This window comes from Arvicanthis niloticus, chromosome 22 (assembly GCF_011762505.2).
Source record: "Arvicanthis niloticus isolate mArvNil1 chromosome 22, mArvNil1.pat.X, whole genome shotgun sequence".
In the NCBI taxonomy this organism is placed as follows: Eukaryota; Metazoa; Chordata; class Mammalia; order Rodentia; family Muridae; genus Arvicanthis; species Arvicanthis niloticus.
Genome location: NC_133429.1, coordinates 49,256,750 through 49,284,673, shown reverse-complemented (window position 1 = coordinate 49,284,673; position 27,924 = coordinate 49,256,750). Strand labels below are relative to the sequence as shown.

The following is a 27,924-nucleotide window of genomic DNA, read 5'->3' as shown; positions in this document are numbered from 1 at the left end:
TTAGAGAAATGAGTCAACTATTAAGAATGCTTCCTGCTCTTTTGTATAAGCCAAATACTTTTCCTGACACCCACAGTATATGGCTGAAAACTTCCTATAAGCGGTGGGCCCCATCTTACTTCTCATCTCTGAGGGTCCTCCCACACATGCAAGGTTCAGGTGCACATACATATGCTCAAAGGTCTGAAAACATAACATAGGTAAACTGAATGACGAGGCACATAATAGGGTTGAAGAATTTCTATTTTCATTAATCTAGAAATTGTTGTTTATTTACAAGTTTTCCTGTAACCACTTGGCCTCCACATTTCTCCCGTGAGAAGAGGAGTCAGGCATCTAGGGAAGCCCCTGCCCCACCCCACCCCCCCGGGCAAGTCTGTATGGAGCCCAGGATTTTCTGTTTCTTCCATGAATGTTTTCCCCGCTCAGACTACTCTTGAGATTTACCAATGTAGCAGCAGGCAGAGCCCAGTCTCAGAGGCCACTGCAAATGCAAGACCTTTGATCTTTTGCAAATATGTTGTCCCAACATATTTGAAACACCAGTGTTGAGAAGGATACTCTTTATACATGATCGCTTAGTGAGTCTGCAAGGAGGGATAATCACTTAGTGAGTCTGTAGGAAGAAATGGTCACTTAGTGGGTCTGCAGGGAGAGATGCTCACTTAGGGTGTCTTCAGGTATTGAGTGCTGAGGCTGAGGCCTACGGGTAAATTCTGTTCATGGACTTGCATGCACAGTCTTCTGCCTTATGTGTTGTTAAGTTTTGAGTGGAGAACAGTTGTTCCCACCTCAGGGGTTGAGGGATAAGACAGTCAAAGAAAGCCTGCTGGCCTGTAAGAATCCTTCTCAGGATACTCCCCTTCCCTCTGTTATCCAAACTTCACTAAATGATCAAGCCATTTTTTCATGGCAGGTCACAGGAGATGACCTCATATTTGCTCTAAAATTAAGAAGACTCCCCCCAAAAGCCATGATTTCAAAATAAATGAAAAATTGGTGTCTCCTTCCTCTGCTGGATTCTCATCACCAGGGACTGTTACAACCACCCAGGGCCTGTCTACCTCACTCCAGGGCATGAGTGCACGCATTATTAGTGACATCCCTCAGACACAACACCATGGTCACAGGTGAATTCAGAGCAGGGACACCACCATGCTGCATAGGAATGGAATCTAGCCAGGGCATATGCATTTCCTGCAGAAGAGGACATAGGGTAGTACTTGGCACAAACCGGTCACAACCTCCTCATTTGTGTGGATCTTCATGGTAGGCCATGATGCTCAGAGCCTGTGCAACAGCCAGCTCTTTTCTACATGAATGGTTTGGGACAATTCTTTGGCTATTTATTTTGTCATGAACAGTCTTGAGTAGTATCACAGAAAAATCAATAAGATGAAGAGTATGGACTAAGAACACCATAGTAATGACCTTCCTCCCTCAACCTTCCTCATTTCTCTCCAAAATTTCCTCCCTTATATTCTCTACATCTCCCAAACTATTCACATTGGTAAAGACTTCAGAGAGCTTTCTCAGGCTTTAGAGAAGTCCAGTAGTGAAGTGCGTCTACAAGAGAGGTGGGCAGGTAACTCAAGGGGAGGTAGAAGAGCTTGGCATCCCAACCAGCTGAGTATCGGGTGCGAGGGTGACAGGCAGTCAGAGCGTGCTCCATGCAGTCTGTCACCAAAGACAGGTCCTTGTTGCACCTCTGCTCCAATCTGTTGAGCCTTTTCAGATCTATGCAGAATGAAGAAAGATTAAGGTGGTCATTCAGCTCCCACCACTCCTGTCTGAACACAACATACAGGAGATGTTCCATTCTGTATGTCAAGAAGTCCATTCCTTGAAATTTAAGCCTAGCCTGTCCCAGTTCCTTAGATGGACCACAAACAATCTTCAAGGAAGAATGGAGCACACTCAGCCATCTGTATCTCAGCTCACGGAAAGTGCTGGTCTTATATGGCCTCCCATCTCTGAATTCACTTACAGCCCCAAGATCATGAGAAGATCAAAATAACAGAGCAGCATGTTCTGAAAGACAAGAACACCCTTTCTGGCCTCATACACAAACAGCCCACCAGCTCAAAAAAATGGGTCTAAATTTCTGTTCTTTGAGGATAATGAGCATGATATTGGAACTGCTAAAGTTAGCAGGGTGTTAAGTGTTCAGAACTGGACTTGGCTTTGGTCCTCAGAGCTCACTTACAGGTTGCCAGGTATTTCTCGCCATAGATCTCCCGGATTTCTGAGCTGGTCTGGTTCCACATCATCTGGATGTTTGATGATAATCTGGCACTACTGGTCACCTCAGTCAGAAAGAAGCCAGGCTCTATAATAGCCACCTTCACCCCAAAGTAGGAGAGCTCCCTCCTGCAAGACAGACAGATGTCAAGGACTTCAGAGATCTTTCAGTGAGAACACTTTAATAATAGTTCAGTATCATGCCAACAAAAGCCTGTGGTGAGGAAAGGTCATACCGTTTGGATCTGGAATGTGCAGGAAATGGCAAAGGATCTTGTGATAAGGGTATTGCCACTCTGCATTTGGATGTCACACTAAGTATTTTTTGTGTGTAGCTCAGTACCCTAAACTTAGACATTCTGGTCTATGGTACTCTGTAAGTCCTTTCTCCAGTAGTGCAGATGCAAAGAATCATAGTCCTTCTCCTAGTCACCCCTACCTCACTGATAAGTCTCCATCTATCCGACTTCTGTTTTAGGAAGTTCTCAGGACATTCTGCACTTTCTTCCTGCAGGTGTCTCCAAGAGAAACCTCCTGCATCCGACTCCCTCACATTGGCAGGTTCCCTGTTCCCTGTCCCAAAGAGCTGCCCTTATTCCATCCCTTGGAAGAGAAATATTGCCAACAACACAAAATAAATAGTTCTGCACTCTCCAATTTTCCACAAGTCTACCATTGCCCACTTGGTGACCACCCTCCTTCCATATGTAGCCATTACATTGTCCAAAACGAATGCACCTACACACCCAGGTTCCAGGTCTCAGGATCTCATGTTTACTCTAATACAGTCCAATCCTACTATAGGACCCCCAACATAGGTGATGGCTTGCATGGTCAACATAGCCGAATGGCCATGGCAACCATACAGGAAGCTCCCAGTACTTCTTCGACTCCTCTCTCATTCTCTTAGTTGCCATAGTCTTTATGTCATGATAGAAGCACATAAGTTATGCTGGAATGTGTTTATTGTGGACTCTAAAAGAAGCCTGATAAGTATCTGTGGAATTTAAAGTTATACTCACTCCAATTCAAAAACATGCTTAGCATATAGAGGTCAGGGGTCTAGATTCTTGACAAAAAAAAAAAAAAAAAAAAAAAAAAAAAAAAAACCTCACATTTTCCATCCTATCCCAGTGTTGTCCCCCAGTGCTCTCCTCCTCTGTAACAGGAGAAAGTGAACTCAACTCATGTCTCAGTCATAGCCTCTTGTAGAGACATAAAAATGTGCTGCCCAGTAAATGTTTCAGTCAGGTGAAGGTGTGCATGTCCTAGAACCCGAGTGTCTTCCACATGATGAAGACTTAAAGAGTATGGTTAATTAAAAACAATCCCAAATATCCCCTGGGGAACCGCTTCCCCATATGGTACCTGAGGGAGTCTGAGAAGGCCTCTACACCATACTTGGAGATGGAGTAACCACCACCAAAGAAAGACACTCGGCCCACGATGCTGGAGACATTGACCACTCGACCCCTTGCCTTCCTCACTAAGGGCAGCATGCTCAGAGTCACCTCGATCATGCCCAACAGGTTCACATCCAGTACAGTTGCGAAGTCCTGTTTGCTCAACCACTCATTTGGACCCGAGGGGAGGGAGATGCCAGCATTGTTGACCAGGCCCCAGAGTCCTGGGAACAGTGGGAAGAGACAGTCACACAACACAGGTTTAATACAGATGAAATGTTCATTCAACAAGGTAAGACCACTGTGACGTGTTTACTGAACAACAGAATACAGTGAATAAGAGCAGGATTTCCACACATGCCTGAGGAGAATTCATGCCTGAGTCTGCTGGCTTACAGCATGAATGCCTTCATCTTTTAAGTCTTCATGGCCTAGTTCTCTACCTGGGAATCAGCAAGCAATCCCTTCTCACATGTACATTTAAGAACAGATGATGAAAACACAATGCACCTTTAGGGAAAATTGTGTATTTAGTCACCTGTGTCTCAGCTCATGTCAAGTGCTGGTGTTATATCACCTTCCATTCCTTACTTTGCTTACAGGACCATGATCATGATAGGATCAGAAGGAATAGAGCAGCATGTTATGAAAGACAAGAACTCCTTTCTTACTGCAACACAACCTGCCCACCACCAGAACAAAAGGGATCTAAACTACTGTTCTATGGGGATAAATAGAAAGGCATTAGAACTTTTAAAATGAGCAGAGGGTTGAGTTTTCAGAATTGTATGTAGTTTCAAGCCTCAGAGCTCACTTACAAGATGCCAAGTATTTCTTGCCATAGATCTCCCAGATTTTTGAGCTGGTCTGGTCCCACATCATCTGAATATTTGAGATTACTCTGGCAATACTGGTCACATCAGTTAGGAAGAACCCTGGCTCTATAATAGCCACCTTCGCCCCAAAATAGGAGAGCTCCCTTCTGCAAGATAGACATATGTCAAGGTCTTCAGAGGTCTTTCAGTGAGAATACTTTAATAGGAGTACAGTAGCATGTCACCAGGAGCCTGTGGTGAGGAAAGGTCACAGCCGTTGGATCTGGGGTATACAGCAAATGGGGAAGAGTATTGTGATAAGGGCATTGCCTCTGTGCTCTTGTATGTCACACTAAGAATTTCTTGTGTGTAGCCCACTGGCCTAAAATAGAACATTCTGATCTATGTCACAGTGTAAGACCTTTCTCTAAGTAGTGCAGATGCAAAGATTTCTATTCCTTCTCCAAGTCACCTTCACCTCACTAGTAAGTTTATATCAGCCCCACATCTGTCCCGGGAATCTCTCAGAACAGTCCTTCTTTGACTCCTCACTCAGTCGCTAAGATATCATAGTTTTTAGGTTGTGATAGAAACCCATAGGTTTTGGTAGAATGTGTTAATTGTGGATTCTACAGGGGCCTGTTATCAATCTGTGAAATGGAAAGAGATATTCAAGCCAATTCAAAACAAGCTCAGCATATATATTTCCAGAGAATGGATTTTTGACCCAAAACTCTCAGTGTCCCAAACCCATCCCAGTATTTTCCCCCAATGTCCTCCCTCCTCCATAAAAGGAAATAATGATGTCAACTCATGTCTCAGTCATGCCCTCTTACAGAGACATGGAAATGACCTGCCCAGTGAGTGATTCAGTGAGGGGAATGTAAAAGAGATGCAAAACTCTAGTGTCCTCCTCATGATAGGGACTGAAAGAGTGTGACAAAATACAAAACCCTCCCAAAGCACCGTGTGAGTCCACTTCCCTTCCAGTACCTGAGGGAGTCTGAGAAGGCCTCTACACCATACTTTGAGATGCAGTAGCCACCACCAAACAAAGCCACTTGGCCCACGATGCAGGCGACATTGACCACAAGGCCCCTTGCCTTCCTCACTAAAGGTAACATGCTCAGAGTCACTCTGATCATGCCCAACAGGTTCACTTCCAGTACAGTTGCAAAGTCCTATTTGTTCATCCACTCATTGGGACCCAAGGGGCTTGAGATGCCAGCATTGTTGACCAGACCCCAGAGTCTTAGAAACAGTGGGAAGAGACCATCATACCAGACAGGTTTAATTATGAAAAAAAACATGCAATTCAACAAGGATAGAATACTTGTTTACTGGACAATATGATGCAATGAATAAGAGCAGGGTATCCACATGGCTGGTGAACTCATGAGGACTACTGGCTCACAGCATGGATAACTTCATCTTTTAAGACTTCTTGGCCCAGCTTTCTACCTGGCAATCAGCCAGTAGTTCCTTCTCACTTGCTAAGTTTAAGAACAGATGGTGAAAACATGACTCACCTTTATTAACCTGGAGACCATGAAAGTACATTTGTGTCCTACATCTTGAAGCCAACTCTAGCGATTTTATTCTTTTATTTCATGCGGTGGTTTGAATAGAATTGCAGCCATAGGCTCATATATTTAAATGCTTAGTCCTGAGAGTGGGGCAGTGCTAGAGAGAGATTAGGAGTTGTGGCCCTTGTTGGAGTGGGTGTGGCCATATTGGATTCTGTGATTCAGTGGGAGTGGGGTATCCAGAATCTTGTTGTTCCTACTACCTGTGGATATGGATGTAGTATCTCAGCTCCTTCTCTATCACATGACTGCTATGTAACCCAGCAGACATCATGACATGATGTTAACAGTCTAAAGCTTTAACCTTATGCAAGCCCAAATGCAATGTTCCATCTGTAAGAGTGACCATGGTCATGGCATCACTTCATAGATATAGAATTCTGATGCAGACAGTTGTATCTATGCATTACTCTGAGCAGTTACTCCTGGCCACCTGTGTCTTTCAAGTGGACTAGGAAGGCAGTAATAAGGAAGAACTGGTGACCATTATCATTCCTTATTATAGTACTCAAAGGACAGTCATAAAGAAGAGAAGGAACACAGAAAAACACAAAAGGCAAAAGAAAGAAAAGACAAAATTAATCTCTCGAGGGAATTTGGTTAGTAATTGAAGAAATGGAAACTTGATTGTGGGAGATTTGGAAAACAGAGCCATGCATTTAATCTCTGCTGAAGCCAGCCTTGAAATTAATAATGATCAATTCTCATTGTTGATAAACATCTATATTGATGAAAATCAATATTGATCATTGTAGTGTAAGATATTTAAAATGGCAGCATTTAATCTGGCTTCTCTTAATCAGCTGCTGTGTTTCCCATTAGCCTAGGCCTGCCGCCACGAGCAGAGGCATCATACTGCTGCTGCTCAGCTCAGGCCATCTGCTTGGGTGGACAGAGACACCCGCACTGCCACTCACAAAACGCCAGTGTGGGAGATGGCTCTGCCAATCTACCGTGCTGTCTCTATATGGCTGTGCCCAGATCATCCCTCTATCCCCACAGTACCCGATATAAATGAAGCTCTAATGCTTAAAGATTAATAAAAAACATTGTATGTTTGGTAATGCCCAATAACAATATACCCATACAATTAGAGGTGTTTCCCAATTAGCTAACCTAAATATAAATTGTTACCCAGGACTGCTCTCCATACCTGAGTGGCTCTTTGTCCTCCTACCTCTAAGCCATCTCCTCCTAGCCTAGCTCCTCCTCTTCCTTTTCCTCTTTCTTTCCTTACTTCTCCAACCTTACCTCCTCCTACAGATCATGTCTCAATACTGATCACCATCAATATTGAATATCATCAATATTAATCAACTCTCCTCAGTTGCTTACAAAACCCAATATATTGGCTGATTTTGTGAAAACTTATCACAAACTAGAGTCATCAGAGTGGACGTAGACTCAGTTGAGGAAATGCCTCCATAAGATGAAGCTATAGAGCTATATAGCACATGAGTTAAGGCTCTTTTAATTCTCGAGTTAAAAATACTTTTGTTTCTTCTACAGTATTTAATGTAAGTCTTCTAATTGTGCTTGTGCTTTGAAATCCAACATGTCAGGTATGAAGGTCTAACAACCAGGTTGTTTTAGTGCCCTGAGTATCACAGAACCTTGGTATTCTAATAATAGCTTGAAAGTACTGGAAAAAATGAGTCAGGCTTTAAGCACAAGCAAGAGGGTAGTGGGCATGACTATTGCTGGTATAACAGCTATAACTGCATAATTGCTAGCACCACTTCTTCTGCAATTGCTGTGACACAAGAAGTAAAGGCAGCTAATTTTGTTAATCATGTAATGAAAATGTTTCTAAGTGTTGAATATACCAGAGTATACAGATATCATTTGGAAGAATGAATTGATGCTCTTTATCCTATTCAGATTACTAGAAGGAGGTTCAGAATTTAAGGGTTAGGAACCGTCTTGAGTATTATGCTAAATACCATTAGATTCATGTTAGTTTTACAATTTAGTGATAGTCATTATATTTAGGAAATAGTTTAAACACATTTGCAGTTTATTTGGTATAATTCTAACACCTCTTTGGATGTTTTAATGATACATAGAGAGCTTATGAATTTCAAGGATGCTTCTTTGCAAAGTGTTGATGAAGTAGATACTGCTGATGAAATTATCCATGGCCTGAGATCAGTATTTCTATTTTGGTCAAGCTTCAAAAATGGTATATATAGCTTGATCATGCAAGCCCTTTTTTCTTGGAAATTCTTTTATTCCTGCCCATTGTGTTAAAGCTTTTCTTCAACAACATCAACATGTTGGCAGCCAAAGTACATGGCTTGAACCTGAAAAAGGACACCCAGAGAAGAGTTATTAAATTAACAGACTGGCAAGCCAGAACAGGTAAGAATCTGCACAGAGCCTTACCGACCTAAGACAGAGGGCATTGTTTTTGATAATGCAAATTCCATGATGGGAAAGGAAGGCATTCTTGTCAGAATGACCTAAGACAGGCTCACACTTATTAATGAAATAAAAAAAGGGGAAGAGGCAGAGAGCCTTTGGGGCTGCTTGGCAAGAATCTGACTTGGGCCAAGAACAAGGAAATGAGCTGCTTGGAAGGAATATGACATTGACCAAGGACAAACAAGTAGGCTTCAGGAAGGAATCTGACATTAGGGTAGAACAAAGAGGTAATTTCAGGTAGGAATCCAAATTTTAAGCTAGAACAAACAAGTAATCTCAAGCAGGAGTCTAAATATTAGGTTAGAACATGAAAGTGGGCTTCAGACATGAAAAGGACCTTGGGCTAGGACACGGAAGTAGGCTCAGAGACTTTAGTCATCCTGATAAGCCCTTAGAAACAGTGATCAAGAAATTGTCCATGTAGTTGGGTTTAATGCCTTACTTTTTTTTTTGACTATTTGTGTTTATTGTATTGCTAGATGCTCAACCTAGAACTGACATTAATACCTCCATGTAATCTAAATGGTATAAAAGCATAAGGGAGGAAGGGGATGGGATGGGGGCTCTAGGGAGGGGAAATAGGAAAAGGGGATGACATCTGTATTGTAAATAAATGAAATATCAAATGAAGAAAGTACAAGGGCAATGTCTCCACACAGCAGGGAGCTCGCCCATCAGACTGCTGGCTCACAGCATGGATGCTTCAACTTTAAGATTTCTTGGCCTAGCTTTTTACCTGAAAATCAGCCAGCAATCCTGTCTCACTTGCTAAGTTTAAGAACAGATGATAGAAACATGGCTCACCTTTGTTAATCTGGAAACAATGAAAGTATATTTGGGTTTTACATGTTGATGCTATCCTGGCAGAGATTTAATTTCTTACATTTTCTGATGCTTTGAGTGAAAACAGCAGCCATTTGCTTCTATATTCAAATGCTTGGTACTGAGACAGTGGCAATGCTTGAGAGGGATTACAATGTGTGGCCCTGTTAGATATGTGATTCACTAGGCATGCGCTATCCCAGAGTTCTCCTGTTCCTGGTACCTGTTGATATAGATGTTGTATCTCAGCTCCTTCTCTATCACATGACTGCTATGTAACCCAGCAGACTTCATGACATGATGATAATAGTCAAGAGCTTTAACCATATGCACGCCCAAATGCAATGTTCCATCTATAAGGGTTACCATGGTCAAGGCATCGCTTCACAGATATAGAATACTAATGCAAACAGTTGTAACTATACATTACTCTGAGAAGTTACTCCATGCCACCTGTGTCTTTAAAGTGGCCACGGAATGGAGTAATAAGGAAAAATTGATTTCCATTATCATTCCTTGGTATAGTAACAAGACGGAATAGTCATAAGCAAGAGGAGACAGAACAGAGGAAAACACGAAGGAAAATAAAAACAAAAGACAAAATTAATCTCCAGAGGAAATTTGTTTGGGAAACAAACAATTGAAACCTTGATTGTGGGAGGTTTGGAAAACAGAGCTTTTCAGCTCTGCTGAAGCAGTCCTTGAATTTAATAACTGGTCAACATTTACTAATGAAGATCAACATTGATCAACTCTCCTCAGATGACTTCAAAACACAAACTATTGGCTGGTTTTGTGAAAACTTGACATAAGCTAGAGTCATCAGAGAGGAAGGTGCATTAGTTTAGAAAATGCCTTCATAAGATCCAGCTGTAAGGCATGTTCTCAATCACTAATCTAAGGAGGGTTCAGCCCATTGTGTGTGGTGACATCACTGGGCTGCTAGTCTTGGGTTCTATAAGAAAGCAGGCTGAGAAATCCATGCATAGCAAGACAGTGAGAAGCACCTCTCCATGTCTTCTGCATCAGTGTCCACAACCAGGTTCCTTCGAAATATGTGTTGTATTCTAAGTTCCATTGGTGTTGAACAGGGATGTGGTAGCCTAACCTATATAAAACCTATCCTAAAACAACTTGCTTTTCAGTAATGATATTTTCTTACAGGAGTAAAAACCCTAACTGAGACATCCAGGGACAGGATAATGGAAGTGACAATCTTTGCTGACAACCAACAGGAAAGATTTTCCACTGTCAATGTGGACATATGCCAAGTAACTCCTTCATTGACATAATATGGGTCACATTTGTCCATAAAAGGAATGCATAGAATACCCTCCTGGCTTAGTTAGTATGTTACTGCTGTGAACAGACACCATAACCAAGCTAATAATTGGACAACACTTAATTGGCACTGGCAACAGGTTCAGACATTCAGTCCATTATCATGAAGGTGGGAGCATGGTAGTATCCAGGCAGGCATGGGGATGGAAGAGCTGAGAGTCTGTCCTCTCCTTTGGAAGTCACCTAAGATAAGATTGGCTTCCAGGCATCTACAGTGAGGGTTTTCAATCCCAAGCCCACAGTGACACACTTACTCCATCACAGCTACAACTCTAAATATTGCCATACCCTGGGCTAGGCATACTCAAAACACCACAGCCTCCAAACAAATCCATTGCAGGATTTGCTCAAGGCTACTAGCTGCTCTCTAAACCTGATGGTAAGGCTATTTAGCTGAGATGGTTTAAATATACTAGCCCAGAGATTGACACTATTAGGAGGTATGGCCCTGTTGAAAGAACAGTATCACTGTGGGCATAGGCTTTAAGATACTCATCCTAGATCCCTAGAAGCCAGTCTTCTCCTGTTTGCCTTCTGAACACGATGTAGAACTCTCAGCTCATCCTAATTCTTGCGTGCCTAGATGCTGCCTTCATAGTGGACTGAACATCTGGACCTGTAAGCCAGACCCAATTAAATTTTGTTCTTCTAAGAGTTGCCTTGGTCATGGTGTCTGTTCATACAATTAACCCTAACTAAGAAAGAAGTTGGTACCAGGAGTGTGGTCTTGCTGTGATAGGCCTGACCACGCTGTTAAGTAGAAGAATATGGATTCTGGGACTTTGGTTTTGGAAAGCAGTGGAATGCTTTAAGTGAGGATTAATGATTTATGGTCTATCTTTTTAAGAATATGGAAGAATTTGTTGCTGAGGATGATATAAACTGAGGAAGCCTGGCTCTAGATGTTTTAGAAGGACATTAATATGTGGTTGAGAGATTGTTTTTGTGATATTTTGGTCTAGAATATGGCTGCTTTTTATCCTTATCTGAAGAGTATGCCTGAGGCTAAGGTAAAGTGATTTATATTAATTGCACTGACAAAGGAAGTCTCAACGAAGCCCAAGAGAGACTTTGTCTTTGGGTAAGTCCCATGATAAGCATTTTGGGCAAGAATACCAGGATAGAAAAGAAAAGTATAACATGTATGTTTCAAGGAATAAAGGGACACCAGGAAGTAAAATGGAGGTGAATTCTGTATCTAAGAAGATAAACAGATTAAGGAAGTGGTGATTTTGGAGCAAGATCCCACCAAGCTAAGCATACTGTTAATGTGTTTGCCATTGACCAAGGTCTGGTTATATCATATTACATCTTAACATTACTTGCTTATCTTTTCATTTAGATTTTCATCTGCAGTGAATGATAATCCAGAAATGAACAAAACAGGTTTTTTTTATCGGATTCTTGAGGAACAATAGCCACAAAAAGCTTAGGCCCAGTCAACGTAGTACATGCTTTGGTTTCCTGAAGACTGTGTCAAGCAGATCTATGATTTCATAACCACCCTGGGACAGAGCAAGTTCTAGGTGAAGAAATGCTTAAATACAGGCAAGGTGGTACAAGCCTTCCCAGAATCCAGGACATCCATGTTTAGAGAGTGAGTGAGTTGGAAAACAAAAGGCTGGTAATACAAGAAGGAGATCATGTTCCAGGCCTAGCATGCAACAGAACTCATCAGCTTTGACCATCTGGCTCTGGTGTTAGAGTCAAAAAAAGAAGGGACTACTGGGACAACTGGTGATTGTTAGCAAGGGCCAAAAAATAGTGATGATTAAGAAGGGACAAAAATCATTGAGGTGAAATAATCCAGGATGTGATTTCTGAGAGCACAAAGAAGCTAATTCCTGAGAATGGCCAAGGTTGTACCTCATGCTCCTGCTGTACTTGGTAATGCATGAGAATCACCCAGGTGGTACTTGTTTTGAAGATATGAAGGTGTCATGGAGAATGGCTGAAACTTGGCACTGTAAGAAGCAAGGTAAGTCCATTGGTGTAGTTGAAGTCCAAGTGTAGTTGAAGTCCCTGTAGAATGGGTCATGCAAAGAAGGCTTGGCACTATGAAGCATGCCTATGAGAGACTATTGGTGAAGCCTAGTTACAACAGAATACCTCAATGTGTTAGAGATGCCACTACCACAGGATGAACACCAAGAACACAAAGAACAGTGGAGTAAAGTCAACCAGAGCATAGAATTCTACTGAGCTAGGAGCTTCAGTTGTTACTCAAGTACTTTGGATGAGCCCAGAAAGGTCATGCATGGATCAACGCATTGTAACAGAAAGCTGTAATGTTGAAGTAGCCTTGGAGACCCCAAGATGTTCCAGATGGCAGAGTCACAGGATATCTTCTGAGGAAAGTTGCTAACAGGGAGTAGAACCAGCCCATGAGAAAGAAGTTTGTTGCAGTAAAAAAAGATAAAGAAGGAGTTGGAGATCTGAACTTGGCTTTGATAATAGATGCAGAGATGCACAGTGTGAAGTTTGCTCAGCTGTTTTCCTGTACAGCTGAGAAGTCTCCAGTGAAGAGAGACCATGAATCTCAGAAGACACTGTGAACTATGGACTTTTAAAATTAGTGAGACTGTTACACACTACTGTGACTTATGAAGTTAGATTAAATGTATTTTGCAATATGTTATATTTATGTATGGCTCCCACAGACTCATGATTTTGACCAAGCCTATGAAGGTTAGTGAGGACAATGCAGTGCTTTGAATAGACTTGCCCCATGAAGTGGCACTATTAGGAGATGTGGCCTTGTAACAGTAGGTGTGTCATTATATGAAGTGTGTCATTGTGGGCATAAAATTGAAGACCCCCATCCTAGCACCCTGGATGACAATCTACTCTGGTTTGCCTTCAGAACAAGATGTACTCTCAGCTCCTTCTACATCATGCCTGCCTGGATGCTGCCAAGATCATGCCTTGATGATAATGGACTGAATATCTGTACCTATAAGCCACATTCAAATAAATGTTGTCCTTCTAAGGCATCTGTTCACAGCAGTAAAATCCTAACAAAGTCAACAACTAAAGTCCATGAGGTCTGATGTCATCCAACTGAGAGAAAGCAAGCTGGTGCCCAAGTAAAACATTCACTTCTACTGAGTAGAATTCAAGTGCCAGAAGATATACTGGACATTCCCAGACGAGAAAGACAGTCATTACTATTAACAAGTCACAAGTCCGATCTGTGACTACTGTGACCTGCCTTTAAGATATATTGCTCTATAAGGCACCAATGTCATGGGTGTAACTAAACACTTTTCATTAGATTGAAGGTGTGATTTCTGAAATGGAATCCATAATGATCCTACTAGAGTGGCCAAAAACCTGAGACTAGATAAGTCATGATTCTATGGGAAAACTAAATATCATTATTATTCTAAGGGAACACACAATAATAAGACTCTGAATGCATATTACTAGCAGCACTCAAAGTTCAGTGATTTGATCAATCACAATACAGAAAATTGTGCCTTGCAATACACAAGAAATAACACAGAGACACACAAGTGACCAATGTGCAGAGAGTGTGATACTCTGGCACACTCAGCCCTAAAGGAGAAGTGTTCATCATGCCTCTCCCCTCAAGGCTCAGAGATCTCTGAGGATGAGGAGGCAGAAACATTTTAAGAACCAGAGGTGATGGGTGACTCCAAGGAGACTGTCTTCTAGACACATCAGGATTGCTGTTCACATGAACTCACAGAGACTGTGGAAGCACACATAAGACCTGCACAGTCAAAATGGTAGTGTAACCTAGCACTGAACAGGGACAGTGGACACACATGGTCTAACCTCTAAGCAAGAAGCCATTTGTAACTGACAACTGCTGTCCAGAGAATGAACAGTTTTCTGCACTGTAGTATCATGGTGCCTTGTAGTGGTTTTATTGTGCACTGTGTGATGATTCAAATACTGATTTCTGTGTTCCCTGCATCTGGTTACAGCCCTTATTCAGAGAATATCCAGGTGCAATCTTGTGTAAACAACAGCTTTCCATTTGTTCCCTGAAGTGTCAATAAAGGCCTTTACAACCAATGACTGAGCCCCCTGAGAGAGTCTAGGAGACATCATAAGAAAACACCTGGAGCAGAGGAAGTCTTAACTATCTTAACTAACTGTCTTAACTATCATATCTTTATGATTTTGATTGGAAGCTTGGTAGATTAGAACATTGAAATAAAATAATATTTCTCAGTAATTCTGCCCTTTAAAAATGTTAAATAAATAACTTAGTCCAGTCTCAGTTATTTGAGAACAATGTGGGTAAGTATCAAACTGTAACATACTTATGAAAGAGGCACTCACAGAGCCTCATAACTGAGATGGTTTGTGACTCCACAAAATAAACTGTGTGAAATTTTGGAAGTACAGGGATGCCTGAATTTTTTTTCATCTTGTTTTGTGCTGTCTTTTTGCTTTTTTCTGGTTGTTTCTTTTTGTTATTCTTTTTGTTTGTTAGTTTGTGTTAACTTTCCTTGCACATTTCTATTTTGTTTTTGTTTTTTCAGACAAAGATAAAGAGAGACAGAAAGAATATGAATTGTGTGACTGGGATCTGGGGAGGATTTGAGAGGGGCTACAGAAAAGGGAAACAAGATCTAAATGTTTCCATGAGAAATTTAATAAGAATGTGCACAACAGATATTTTAATAATTAGATCCCAAAATACACATGTGTGCAGACTCAGAATGGATTACAAATATCACAAGAGAGTTCTTAGGGCAATAAAACAAGCTGAGAGTGGTGGCCATTTCTGGCAAAGCCAACAGGAAGGAGCAGAGAAAGTGGTTCATCAGATGGTGTCCAGCTCCATATCTTGAATCATGCCACAAAAACAGGATTCAGAAGAACACAAAGGAATGAAATGATACACAATTCCAGTGCTTGCTAAGTATAATAAGGCTTGGTTAAGGGTCAAGCTATTGTACTTCACTGAATGTTATTATTGTAATTAAAGATCGTTAAGTGGAAAAGTGGTTAAAAAGATTACATTTTTACAGTGCAAAGAAAGCACATACTGTAAACATACGGGTCAAAGTGTTACTAGTGTTCATTCACTGAATAGTAAATTGTACATTAATTGTGGTTGACATGACTAGAGTTTAGAAAAATAACTGTGTCCAATTCATTTTCATATGAATTTATCTTTTATATAATAATACAAATAGTGAAGAGAGAGAAGAAAAAAGAGATGCAAAGGCAACATGTGAGTGTGTGTCTGTATGTGTGTGTTTGTGAGAGAGATCACTTACTATATTTTTCTGTCCTAAAGCATTCCTTGACTGGGGCCTACACATGGCAATGATTTTGGCTCTCCCTGTGAAGGTACACAGGTAGTAGTACATAAGAACATGTTGCAGAACTGAGAAAGTAGATGCAATCTGGCTCATGACCTTTACACAGAGACCAGGCCCCAGGAACCCAGGGCTCTCCTTCCTCTTCATTGTATTTAACTTAGGACTTAGCAGCCAACAATCCAGTCTTTCTACATACAAGCACAAAGAAGACAGAGAATAAGTTGCACATAAAAACTTTCCAAGGCACCAACTAATCAAAGAATGCAGAGCTTTGAGAACCCAGTGTACAGGGAAGAGGACAGGCTGATGGGTTGGAGAAGGGTAGAATCTGCAATGACTTCAATTCCACCTTGACTCAACAGGAATCATTTCAGGATTACACAGGACTTCTCTTCACACACAGAGAGAAAACCAAGAACACAGAATAGAATCTCAATGATACCTCTGTTCCCAACATGTTCTTTCACCCACTGAGTCGCTGCCAGAATACTCTCTGTCTTGGTGGCATCAAGTATCACTGTCTCCAGCCTCTCAGATGTCCTGCTCCTCAGCTGCTCGGCTCCCTTCTCTGTCAGACATGCAGCCAGCACCTTCATTCCTCTCCTGTCCAGCTGTCTGGCCAGCAGGTTCCCAAAGCCTGAGTCACAGCCCGTGATGAAGACATACTTGTCATGGAGATGGCTCACCACCTGCCTCTCCCTGACCAAGTGCAGGAGCATCCACAGGCCCACAAGTGCCACCAGGTAGAGCCACATGGCTTGTAGAAGTCAAGTAGAGAGAGAAATACTCTTATAAATGATCCTGGTATCTGCTCACACAGGCAGGAGTAGGCATCTAGGACTCTAGCCTTCTGGGGTAAAGTCCTCTGCATTCCTTATAATTACTGATGCCTCACATCTCTGGTTTTTTACCTGCTTTTGAACAGCAGACATAAACACCGTTTGGCTCTTCATATTTCAATACCAAGAAAATACCACTGATTGTCCAATAACACAGGTCTATTGGCTTATGATTATTGCTTTCAGGACCCATGTGGGAATTCATGTGTATGTCATTACACAGATCCCATGGTCCACTCACAGAGTTACCTTGTGTTTCTGCATCTTGCAATCTAGAGCCACAAAGCAGGATGTTGTGAACATAATGAGAATCTATGGGTGACCTGCAGTTGGAATCAGCAGAACATACAGGAGTGGACAGGGAGAGATGGTGCCCTCCTAATATAGCAGCTCCTGGGAAGGTAGAAGGACAGCACCCAAATATGGAGTCCTTCTGTGTCCCTTTGAGTCCACTGGCTTTTCCCAACAAAGAAACCTGGAAGAGGAGAAAAGGAGGCTTCTCCAGAAATGTTGCAGGCAGCCTGGGATCACCTTACAAGATACTTCCTGTTAATAACCCATTGTTCTGTCTCATTATGATGCTCTAGAGCCTCTCCCCATGTTTAGAGCTGTAGATCCATTCTGGGTGACAGTTATTCCTTTGTGGAGCCAGCTTGATGCTCTACAGAAGACTGAGATGATCCAGCCTCCTCAACCGTGTTCTTACAGCTACAATGTGCAGAGAAACTGTGGATAAGTACACTGTGATTTATGTAATGATGAAGACAATAACACTACATAATACAAGGTCATGGTATACCTGCTGTCTTTGGTAGGGTTTCTATTCCTGCAAAAACATCATGACCAAGAAGCAAGTTGGGTTGGAAACGGTTTATTCAGCTTACACTTCCACGCTGCTCTTCATCACCAAAAAAAAGTCAGGACCGGAACTCAAGCAGGTCAGGAAGCAGATGATGCATGGGCCATGGAAGGATATTACTTACTGGCTTGCTTCCCCATGTTTGCTCAGCTTTCCTTCATATAGAATTCAATACTACCAGCCCAGGGAAGTTACCACCCACCATGGGTCTATCCTCCTTAATCATTAATTGAGAAAATGTCTTACAACTCTATCTATTGGAGGCAGTTTTTTTAACTGAAGCTCATTTCTCTGAGATAACTCCAGCTTGTCTCAGGTTGACACACACAAAAAAAGCCAGTACACCTGCCATGTAGTGAGACATCTCAAAATACAGTGGACCAAAATAGAATATAAATACATGTTTTGGAGAAATGAGTCAGCTATCAAGAGAGCTTTCTGCTCTTCTGTAAAACCCAAAGTCATTTCCTGACACTCACATTTTATGGCTGAAAACTTCTTATAACCAGTGACCCTCATCTTTCTTCTCACCTCTGGGGACCCTCCAACACATGTATAATACAGCTACATATACATAAGCTCAAGGACCCTAAAACAAAGATTTCAACATAACATAGGTAAAATGAATGACCACCACATGATAGGGTAGAGGAAATTCTGTTTTCATTAAATGTAAAATTATTGTTGACTTACAAGTTTCTCCTGTGGCTCCATGGCCTCCACATTTCTACTGAGAAAAGAGGAGTCAAACACCTATGGAAGTACCTACAAGGGAAGTCTGTACTGTACCCAGGATTCTCTGCCTCATCCATGCATGCTTTCCCTGCTCAGCCTACTCTTAAGACTTACCAACCTAGCAGCAGGAAGACCCAGGACTCAGAGACGATGGCAAGTTCAAGAACCTTGTTCTTTTGCAAAAATGTTGATCCAAAAATAAAAAACCAGTGTTGAGAAGGATACTGTCAACATTGTCACTTAGTGAATCTGAAAGAAGGGATGGTCACTTAGTGGGTCTGCAGGAAGGGAGGGGTGAGGCTGAGATCTACTGGTCAATTCTGTTCATGGATTTGCATGCACAGTCTTCTGTTTTATGTGTTGTTAAGTTTTGAGTGGAGAGCAGTTTTTTCCACCTCAGTGGCTGGAAGGGCTGAGACAGTCAAGTATAAACCTGCTGACCTGTGCTGCCTCTTCTTGTGACATTTCCTTTATTTCTATGATCCAAACTCCACTAAATGGAAAAGCAATAGTTTAAAAGTCAGAGCACAGAGATCACCTCATATTTGCTCAAAAAATAAGAAGAGTCCCCCGTAAAAAGTCATGATTTCAAAATAAATGAAAAATTGGTGTTACCATCCCATGCTGGAGTCTCACCACCAGGGTCTGAACCTCCCAACCAGGGCCTGTCAATCTAAATCCAGGGCATGAGTGCTGGCATTATTAGTGACTTCTCTCAGACCCCTCACCATGGTCGAGGTGAATTCAGAACAGGGATACTTCCGTGATTCATAGTGGTGGAAACTAGGCATTTTCTTCAGGGGAGGTCATAGGGCAGTGATTGTTATAAGGTACTCACAACTTTCTCATTTGTTTGGATCCACATGTTAGGCCATGATACTCAGAGTCTGTGCAACAGTCAGTACTTTTATATCTGAATCACTTGGAAGAATTCTTTGGCTTTTTCTTTGATCATCATCAGTCTTCAGTAATATTACAGGAAAATTAGTAAGATGGAGGTCATACACTAAAAACCCCAGAGTAATGACCTCCCTCCCTCGACCCTCTTATTTTCTCCTGAGGATTCCCCCCATCAAACAGTACTTACACCATTCCAAATATTCACATAGGTAAAGATTTTAGAGAGCTTTCTCAGGCTTTGAAGAAATCGATGTGAGAAGGGCATCCACAAGAGAGGTGGGCAGGTGGCTCAAGAGGAGATGGAAGAGCTTGGCATCCCAACCAGCTGAGTAATGGGTGTGAGGGTGACAGGCAGTCAGAGTGTGCTCCATGCAGTCTGTCACCAAAGACCGCTCCTTGTTGTACCTCTGGTCCAATCTGTTTAGCCTTTTCAGATCTATGCAGAATGAGAAAACATTAAGGTGGTCATTCAGCTCCCACCACTCCTGTCTGACTCAAGCACAGAGGAGAATTTCTTTGCCCTTTGTGGTAGAATCCATGTGTCTGAAACACAAGCCTAGGCTCTCTCAGTTCCTCAGAAGGACCACGAACACTGTTCAAGAAAAATTGTGCACTCAGTCACCTGTATCTCAGCTCATGGAAAGTGTTAGTCTTATACCGCCTCCGATTCTTAACTTTTCTTACAGGCTCATGATCATGAGAGTATCAGAAGGAACAGAGCAGCATGTTATGAAAGACAAGAACTTTTTTCTTACCTCATACAAAAACTGCCTAAGGAAATAGGTCTAAACTATTGTTCTTTGAGGATAAATAGAAAGGCATTAGAACTGCTAATATTAGCAGAAGGTTAAGCATTTAGAATATATTTTGAGGAGGCCTGCGGGTAAGTGCACCCAGGAGCCCCCCAGACACATTCTGGGGGATCCATAGAACCCATAGCCAGCGCTAGCACGCTCCTTCTGCTGCTCGCCCCTCCTGCAGTCTGAGGCCTGCGGGTGAGTGCACCCAGAAGTCCCCCAGACACATTCTGGGGGATCCATAGAACCCATAGCCAGCGCTAGCAGGCTCCTTCTGCTGCTCGCCCCTCCTGCAGTCTGAGGCCTGCAGGTGAGTGCACCCAGAAGTCCCCCAGACACATTCTGGGGGATCCATAGAACCCATAGCCAGCGCTAGCAGGCTCCTTCTGCTGCTCGCCCCCCCTCCGGTCTGAGGCCTGCAGGGTCTGAGTCCCAGACCAGACCTCTACCAGGTCTGCAGTTGTGTGGACCCCGGATTCCACCTGAGACATACTAGAAGGTCCGCTCAAACCAGAGCCACAGAGGAACAACTGAACTCAGAGTGTCAGACAACATACCCTGAGATATCCAAGAGGAGACACTGCACCCAGAACAGCAGACATCTAGCTGGACTGCTACCTTGGAGACACCATATCCTGAGGCATCCTAGAGATACCACTGTAATCAGGGCAGCTGGAAAAAATCACAAAGACATCTGGACTCCTAGAAGACCAAACAAAAGTGAGACAACTGGAAAGACAGGCTTCAATCAGAGACAGAAGTACAGGTAGCACTAGAATTAACCAGATGGCAAAAGGCAGGCGCAAGAACGTAAGCAACAGAAACCAAAGTTACATGGCATCATTAGAGCCCAGTTCCCCCATCATAGCAAGCCCTGAACACCCCATCACACCAGAAAAGCAGGATTCAGAATTAAAATCACTTCTCATGATGATGATAGAGGACTTTAAGAAAGACATAAATAACACTCTCAAAGAACAGATAGAAACCCTTAGAGAGGAAACACAAAAATCCCTTAAGGAATTACAAGAAAATGCAACCAAATGGGAGAAGGAATTAAACAAAACCATGCAGGATCTAAAAACGGAAGTAGAAACAATAAAGAAATCACAAAGGGAGAACACACTGGAGATAGAAAACTTAAAAAAACGATCAGGAGTCATAGATACAAGTATTACCAACAGAATACAAAAGATGGAAGAGAGAATCTCATGTGCAGAAGATACCATGGAAAACATTGACACAACTGTCAAAGAAAATGCAAAATACAAAAAGCTACTAACCCAAAATATACAAGAAATCCAAGACACAATGAGAAGGCCAAACCTAAGGATAATAGGAATAGATGAGGGGGAAGACTCCCAACTTAAAGGACCAGTAAATATTCTCAACAAAATTATAGAGGAAAACTTCCCTAACCTAAAGAAAGAGATGTCAATAAATATACAAGAAGCCTACAGAACTTCAAATAGTTTAGACCAGAAAAGAAATACTTCCCGCCACATAATAGTCAAAACATCAAATGTACAAAACAAAGAAAAAATACTAAAAGCAGTAAGGGAAAAAGGCAAAGTAACATATAAAGGCAGACCTATAAGAATTACACCAGACTTCTCACCAGAGACCATAAAAGCCAGAAGATCCTGGACTGATATCATACAGACCCTAAAAGAACATAAATGTCAGCCCAGACTACTATACCCAGCAAAACTGTCAATCATTATTGATGGAGAAACCAAAATATTCCATGACAAATCCAAATTTACACAGTATCTCAACCCAAACCCAGCACTTCAAAGGATAATTGGTGGAAAACTCCATCACAAGGAGGGAAACTACAACCTGGAAAAAGCAGGAAAGTAATCTTCCAAAAACCGTAAAAGAAGGTAGCCACACAAACATATCTCCACTGCCAATAACAAAAATAACAGGAAACAACACTCATTTTTCCTTAATATCTCTTAATATCAATGGACTCAATTCTCCAGTAAAAAGACATAGACTATCAGACTGGATACACAAACAGGACCCAACATTTTTCTGCATCCAGGAAACACACCTCTTTGGAAAGGACAGACACTACCTCAGAGTAAAAGGTTGGAAAACAATCTACCAAGCAAATGGTCCCAAGAAACAAGCTGGAGTAGCAATTCTAATATCAAATAAAATCAGTTTTCAACCAGAAGTAATCAAAAAAGATAAAGAAGGGCACTTCATATTCATGAAAGGAAAAATGTACCAAGAGGAACTTGCAATTCTCAACATCTATGCCCCAAATGTAAGGGCACCCACATACATAAAAGACACTTTACTAAAACTTAAAGCATACATTGCACCCTACACAATAATAGTGGGAGATTTCAACACCCCACTCTCAGCTATGGACAGATCATGGAAACAGAAATTAAATCGAGACACAATGAAACTAACAGAAGTTATGAACCAATTGGACTTAACTGACATCTATAGAACATTTCATCCTAAAACAAAAGAATACACCTTCTTCTCAGCACCTCATGGTACCTTCTCGAAAATAGACCATATAATTGGTCACAAAACAGGCCTCAACAGATACAAAAAGATTGAAATAATCACCAGCACCTTATCAGACCACCATGGATTAAGACTTGTCTTTGACATGGACAAAAACATCAGAAAACCGACATACACTTGGCAACTGAACAATGCTCTACTCAATGATAACTTGGTCAAGGAAGAAATTAAGAAAGAAATTAAAGACTTTTTAGATTTAAATGAAAATGAGGACACATCATATCAAAACATGTGGGACTCATTGAAAGCAGTACTAAGAGGAAAAATCATAGCTCTAAGTGCTCACAAAAAGAAAGTGGAAAGAGCATACATCAACAACTTGACAGCAAACCTGAAAGCATTAGAACAAAAAGAAGCTAGTATACCCAAGAGGAGTAGACGGCAGGAAATAGTCAAACTCAGGGCTGAAATCAACCAAGTCAAAACAAAAAGAACTATACAAAATATCAACAAAACCAGGAGCTGGTTCTTTGAGAAAATCAACAAGATAGACAAACCCTTAACCAGACTAACCAAAGGGCACAGAGACAGCATTCAAATTAATAAAATCAGAACTGAAAAGGGAGACATAACAACAGAAACAGAGGAAATCAAAAAAATTATCAGATCCTACTACAAAGGCCTATACTCAACAAAATTGGAAAATCTGGAGGAAATGGACAATTTTCTAGATAGATACCAGGTACCAAAGTTAAATGAGGAGCAGATAAACCACCTAAACAGTCCCATAACGCCTAAAGAAATAGACACAGTCATTAAAAATCTTCCCACCAAAAAATGTCCAGGGCCAGATGGTTTCAGTGCAGAATTCTTTCAGACCTTCAAGGAAGATCTAATACCAATCCTCTTCAAGTTATTCCATCGAATAGAAACAGAAGGAACACTACCCAATTCATTCTATGAAGCTACCATTACACTCATACCTAAACCACAGAAAGACCCAACAAAGAAAGAGAACTACAGACCAATCTCTCTTATGAATATTGATGCAAAAATACTCAATAAAATTCTCGCAAACCGAATCCAACAACACATCAAAACAATTATCCATCAAGATCAAGTAGGCTTTATCCCAGGAATGCAGGGATGGTTCAATATTCAGAAATCCATCAATGTAATCCACTACATAAATAAACTCAAAGAGAAGAACCACATGGTCATATCACTAGATGCTGAGAAAGCATTTGACAAAATTCAACATCCCTTCATGTTAAAAGTCTTGGAAAGATCAGGAATACAAGGCCCATATCTAAACATAGTAAAAGCAATATACAGCAAGCCAGTAGCCAACATCAAACTAAATGGAGAGAAACTTGAAGCAATCCCACTAAGATCAGGGACTAGGCAAGGCTGCCCACTCTCACCTTATCTATTCAATATAGTACTGGAAGTCTTAGCTAGAGCAATTAGACAACAAAAGGAAGTCAAAGGGATACAGATAGGAAAGGAAGAAGTCAAAATTTCACTATTTGCAGATGATATGATAGTATACTTAAGTGAACCTAAAACTTCCACCAGAGAACTCCTAAACCTGATAAACAACTTTAGCAATGTGGCTGGATATAAAATCAACTCAAACAAATCAGTAGCCTTCCTCTACTCAAAGGATAAACAGGCAGAGAAAGAAATTAGGGAAATGACACCCTTCACAATAGCCACAAATAAAATAAATTATCTTGGAGTGAATCTAACAAAGCAAGTGAAAGATCTGTACGACAAGAACTTCAAGTCTCTCAAGAAAGAAATTGAAGAAGATCTCAGAAGATGGAAAGATCTCCCATGCTCCTGGATTGGCAGGATTAATTTAGTAAAAATGGCTATCCTGCCAAAAGCAATCTACAGATTCAATGCAATACCCATCAAAATTCCAAATCAATTCTTCATAGAGATAGAAAGAGCAATTTACAAATTCATTTGGAATAACAAAAAACCTAGGATAGCGAGAACTATTCTCAACAATAAAAGAACCTCTGGGGGAATCACCATTCCGGACCTCAAACTGTACTACAGAGCAGTAGTGATAAAAACTGCTTGGTATTGGTACAGAGACAGAAAGGACAATCAATGGAACAGAGTTGAAGACCCAGAAATGAACCCGCATACCTATGGTCACTTGATATTTGACAAGGGAGCTAAATTCATCCAGTGGAAAAAGGACAGCATTTTCAACAAGTGGTACTGGCTCAACTGGAGGTCAACATGTAGAAGAATGCAAATTAATCCATTCTTATCTCCTTGCACAAAGCTCAACTCCAAGTGGATAAAGGACCTTCACATAAAGCCAGGTACACTGAAAATATTAGAAGAGAAGTTGGGGAAGACCCTCGAATACCTAGGCACAGGGGAAAAGTTCCTGAACAGAACACCAATGGCTTATGCTCTAAGATCAAGAATCGACAAATGGGACCTCATCAAATTGCAAAGCTTCTGTAAGGCAAAGGACACTGTCAACAAGACAAAACGGCAACCAACAGATTGGGAAAAGATCATTACCAATCCTACATCTGATAGGGGGCTAATATCTAATATTTACAAAGAACTCAAGAAATTAGACGCCAAACAACAAAATAACCCCATTAAAAAATGGGGTAGACAGCTAAACAAAGAATTCTCAACTGAGGAAACTCGAATGGCCGAGAAGCACCTTAAGAAATGCTCAACATCCTTAGTCATCAGGGAAATGCAAATCAAAACAACACTGAGATATCACCTCACACCAGTCAGAATGGCTAAGATCAAAAACTCAGGTGATAGTAGATGCTGGCGAGGATGTGAAGAAAGAGGAACACTCCTGCATTGTTGGTGGGGTTGCAAGCTGGTACAACCACTTTGGAAGTCAGTCTGGCGGTTCCTCAGAAAATTGGACATAGCACTACCTGAGGACCCAGCTATACCACTTCTGGGTATATACCCAGAAAATGCCTCAACAAATAACAAAGACATATGCTCCACTATGTTCATAGCAGCCCTATTTATAATAGCCAGAAGCTGGAAAGAACCCAGATGCCCTTCAACAGAGGAATGGATACAAAAAATGTGGTACATTTACACAATGGAATATTACTCAGCTATTAAAAATAATGAATTCGAGAAATTCTTAGGTAAATGGATGGATCTAGAAAATATCATCCTGAGTGAGGTAACCCAATCACAAAAGAACACACATGGTATTTACTCACTGATAAGCGGAGATTAGCCCAAAAGTTTGAAACAACAAAGATTCAACTACCAGACGACATGAAGCTCATGAAGAAGAAAGAACAAGTGAGGATGCCTAGGTCTTTCTTAGAAGGAGTAACTAAATAACCAAGGGAGCAAATATGGAGACAAAGTGTGGGTCAGAATCTGAAGGGGGGGTTGTAGGGAGACCATTGTGTCTGGGTATTCATTCCATAGGCAGTCACCAAAAATAGACGCTGATAGGGATGTCAGGATGGGAAAGCTGACAGCAGCCTGATAAGGCTGTCTCCTTAGAGGTCTCTCAGAGTCGGACTTACCCAGAGACAGATACCCACAGCTATCCATTAATATGATGAAAGTTCCCAATGGAGGAGTTAGAGATTAAATTGAAGGAACCTTGAACCATAAGGGCTGGTGGCCCTGTGAGGAGAGCAAGAATACCAACCAGCCAGAGCTCCCCAGGGTCTAAACCATCAGCCCAGGAGCACATAGGGAGAGACACATGACTCCAGCTGTATATGTAGGGGAGGATGGCCCTGTTGGGCATAGGTGGGAGACAAGATCATTGGTACCCTGAAGGCTGAGCACAGAGGGGGGGGGATCTGAGGGTGGGGAGGGAGGCTGGGGGTAGGTGGGTAAACACCTACATAGAGGCAGGAGGAGGGGGGATGGGATAAGGGGTTCCTGGGTGGTGGGGGAAATATGGTAAGGGGATAAAATTTGAAATGTAAATATTATATCCAATAAAAGAGGGGAAAAATAGAAAAGCGGTTAGAACCAACATTCTTAATAAAATGTCAGCCCTCTTTTAAAAAAAAAACTATCTTGATACTAAAATTTGTTTTGAGAATTGTATATTGCAGAATGATCAGCCTTGGTTTATCTACTCAACAAGCAAGCTGGGCAGACCTGCTCAAACCTCTGAGGTCCGAGAATTCCATCTGGAGGCAGCGAAGACACAGCATCAGAGGATTGTCAACTTGCTCTCCCCCCCCCCCCACTCCTCTTCTAATATCTCAATGCCCATAAACAGCTTGAAGAAGCTAATGATGAGTCAGCGCCCCTATTCCCTGGGCATGGAGACTAAGGTGGTAAATGTTGGGCTGTCTCCCTAGGGAAAAGTAGTGGTTTTGTCGGAATAGAGAGGATTAGCTAGGGTTTATTGCATAGCCATAACCTATTAGTAGAAATCTGTATAATTAATATCAAGATGAAGATATAAATTCTTAAATGGCACCAAGTTACTTTGTTTACAAATTTTAAGGTTTTCATTGGCATGAGCTTCTTAGTGATATAAGAGTGAGATGAATATTGTTACTCTCATAGGCATTGTACCAGTATAACACACTTAGGAATACAAAGCTTAGACCCAGTCCTTCTTTAACTTTTTTAACTGATTTGAGATGGTCAGCCTGTGAGTTAAGGACTATAGCAAATTCATGACTTGGAGTTTATTATAAGGGTGTTCTCTATGTTTTATTCAGAAATAGCTGAGTGGAGTTAACAGGCAACAGTCCAGATTACCTTACATGGATAGCTGGTTTTCAAAACATCAGAAATCCTTAGAATTGACATGACAAACATTTCAGTATTAATGTTCATTTTCATTAGAGACCTGTCTGCTCCGGACAGCTTCCTATGTTAAATTCTAAGAAGAAATTGAGCATCCTTGGAGTTACTCCAGTTGTGGTGAGACAGCCACTAGGCAAGAATTGCCACTTTCCTTCTACAGACAAATTACTGTCCAGAAAAGGACACACTTGCAGAATAGTCGACTGATTATATCTGCCAAGACAGAGTAATCAGCCCTTAATAATTCTGCAGCACTAAGGTCTGTCAGATGATCCTGGGCCAGAAGGCAGAAGAACAGATGCTCCAACGTTTTGAAGTAGAGCGAGTGTCCAGGTGTTCAGAGGTCTCTATAAATTGGCTAAGGGTTAGAAGCTATGCTTTGTGCTTCCCACAATTATAGTCAACTCAGTCATTCTGGATTTCTGACGGGGTTGAAAACTTATAGCTATTTACTTTGAGAGAAAAGATCTGAGTGTATGGTCATCAGCTGACATTCATCCTAAAGCCAAGGAAAAAGCCAGGTTCAGAACTAAGTGTTTTAGTTAGGATAG

General features: G+C 41.5%; 1 protein-coding gene across 1 annotated transcript; it reads right to left on the bottom strand.

Annotated features, from left to right (window-relative positions):
* Positions 1 to 366: 366 nt before the first annotated feature.
* On the bottom strand, positions 367 to 21,097 carry LOC143436330 (retinol dehydrogenase 16). Its single transcript, XM_076920543.1, has 7 exons — positions 20,626 to 21,097; positions 19,459 to 19,707; positions 18,486 to 19,333; positions 16,381 to 17,252; positions 3,610 to 3,868; positions 2,207 to 2,370; positions 367 to 1,737 (listed from the first exon to the last, which is right to left on the bottom strand). The coding sequence occupies exons 4-7, from the start codon at positions 16,691 to 16,693 to the stop codon at positions 1,520 to 1,522; spliced, it is 954 nt and encodes a 317-aa protein (XP_076776658.1). The 5' UTR covers positions 16,694 to 17,252; positions 18,486 to 19,333; positions 19,459 to 19,707; positions 20,626 to 21,097; the 3' UTR covers positions 367 to 1,519.
* Positions 21,098 to 27,924: the final 6,827 nt, after the last annotated feature.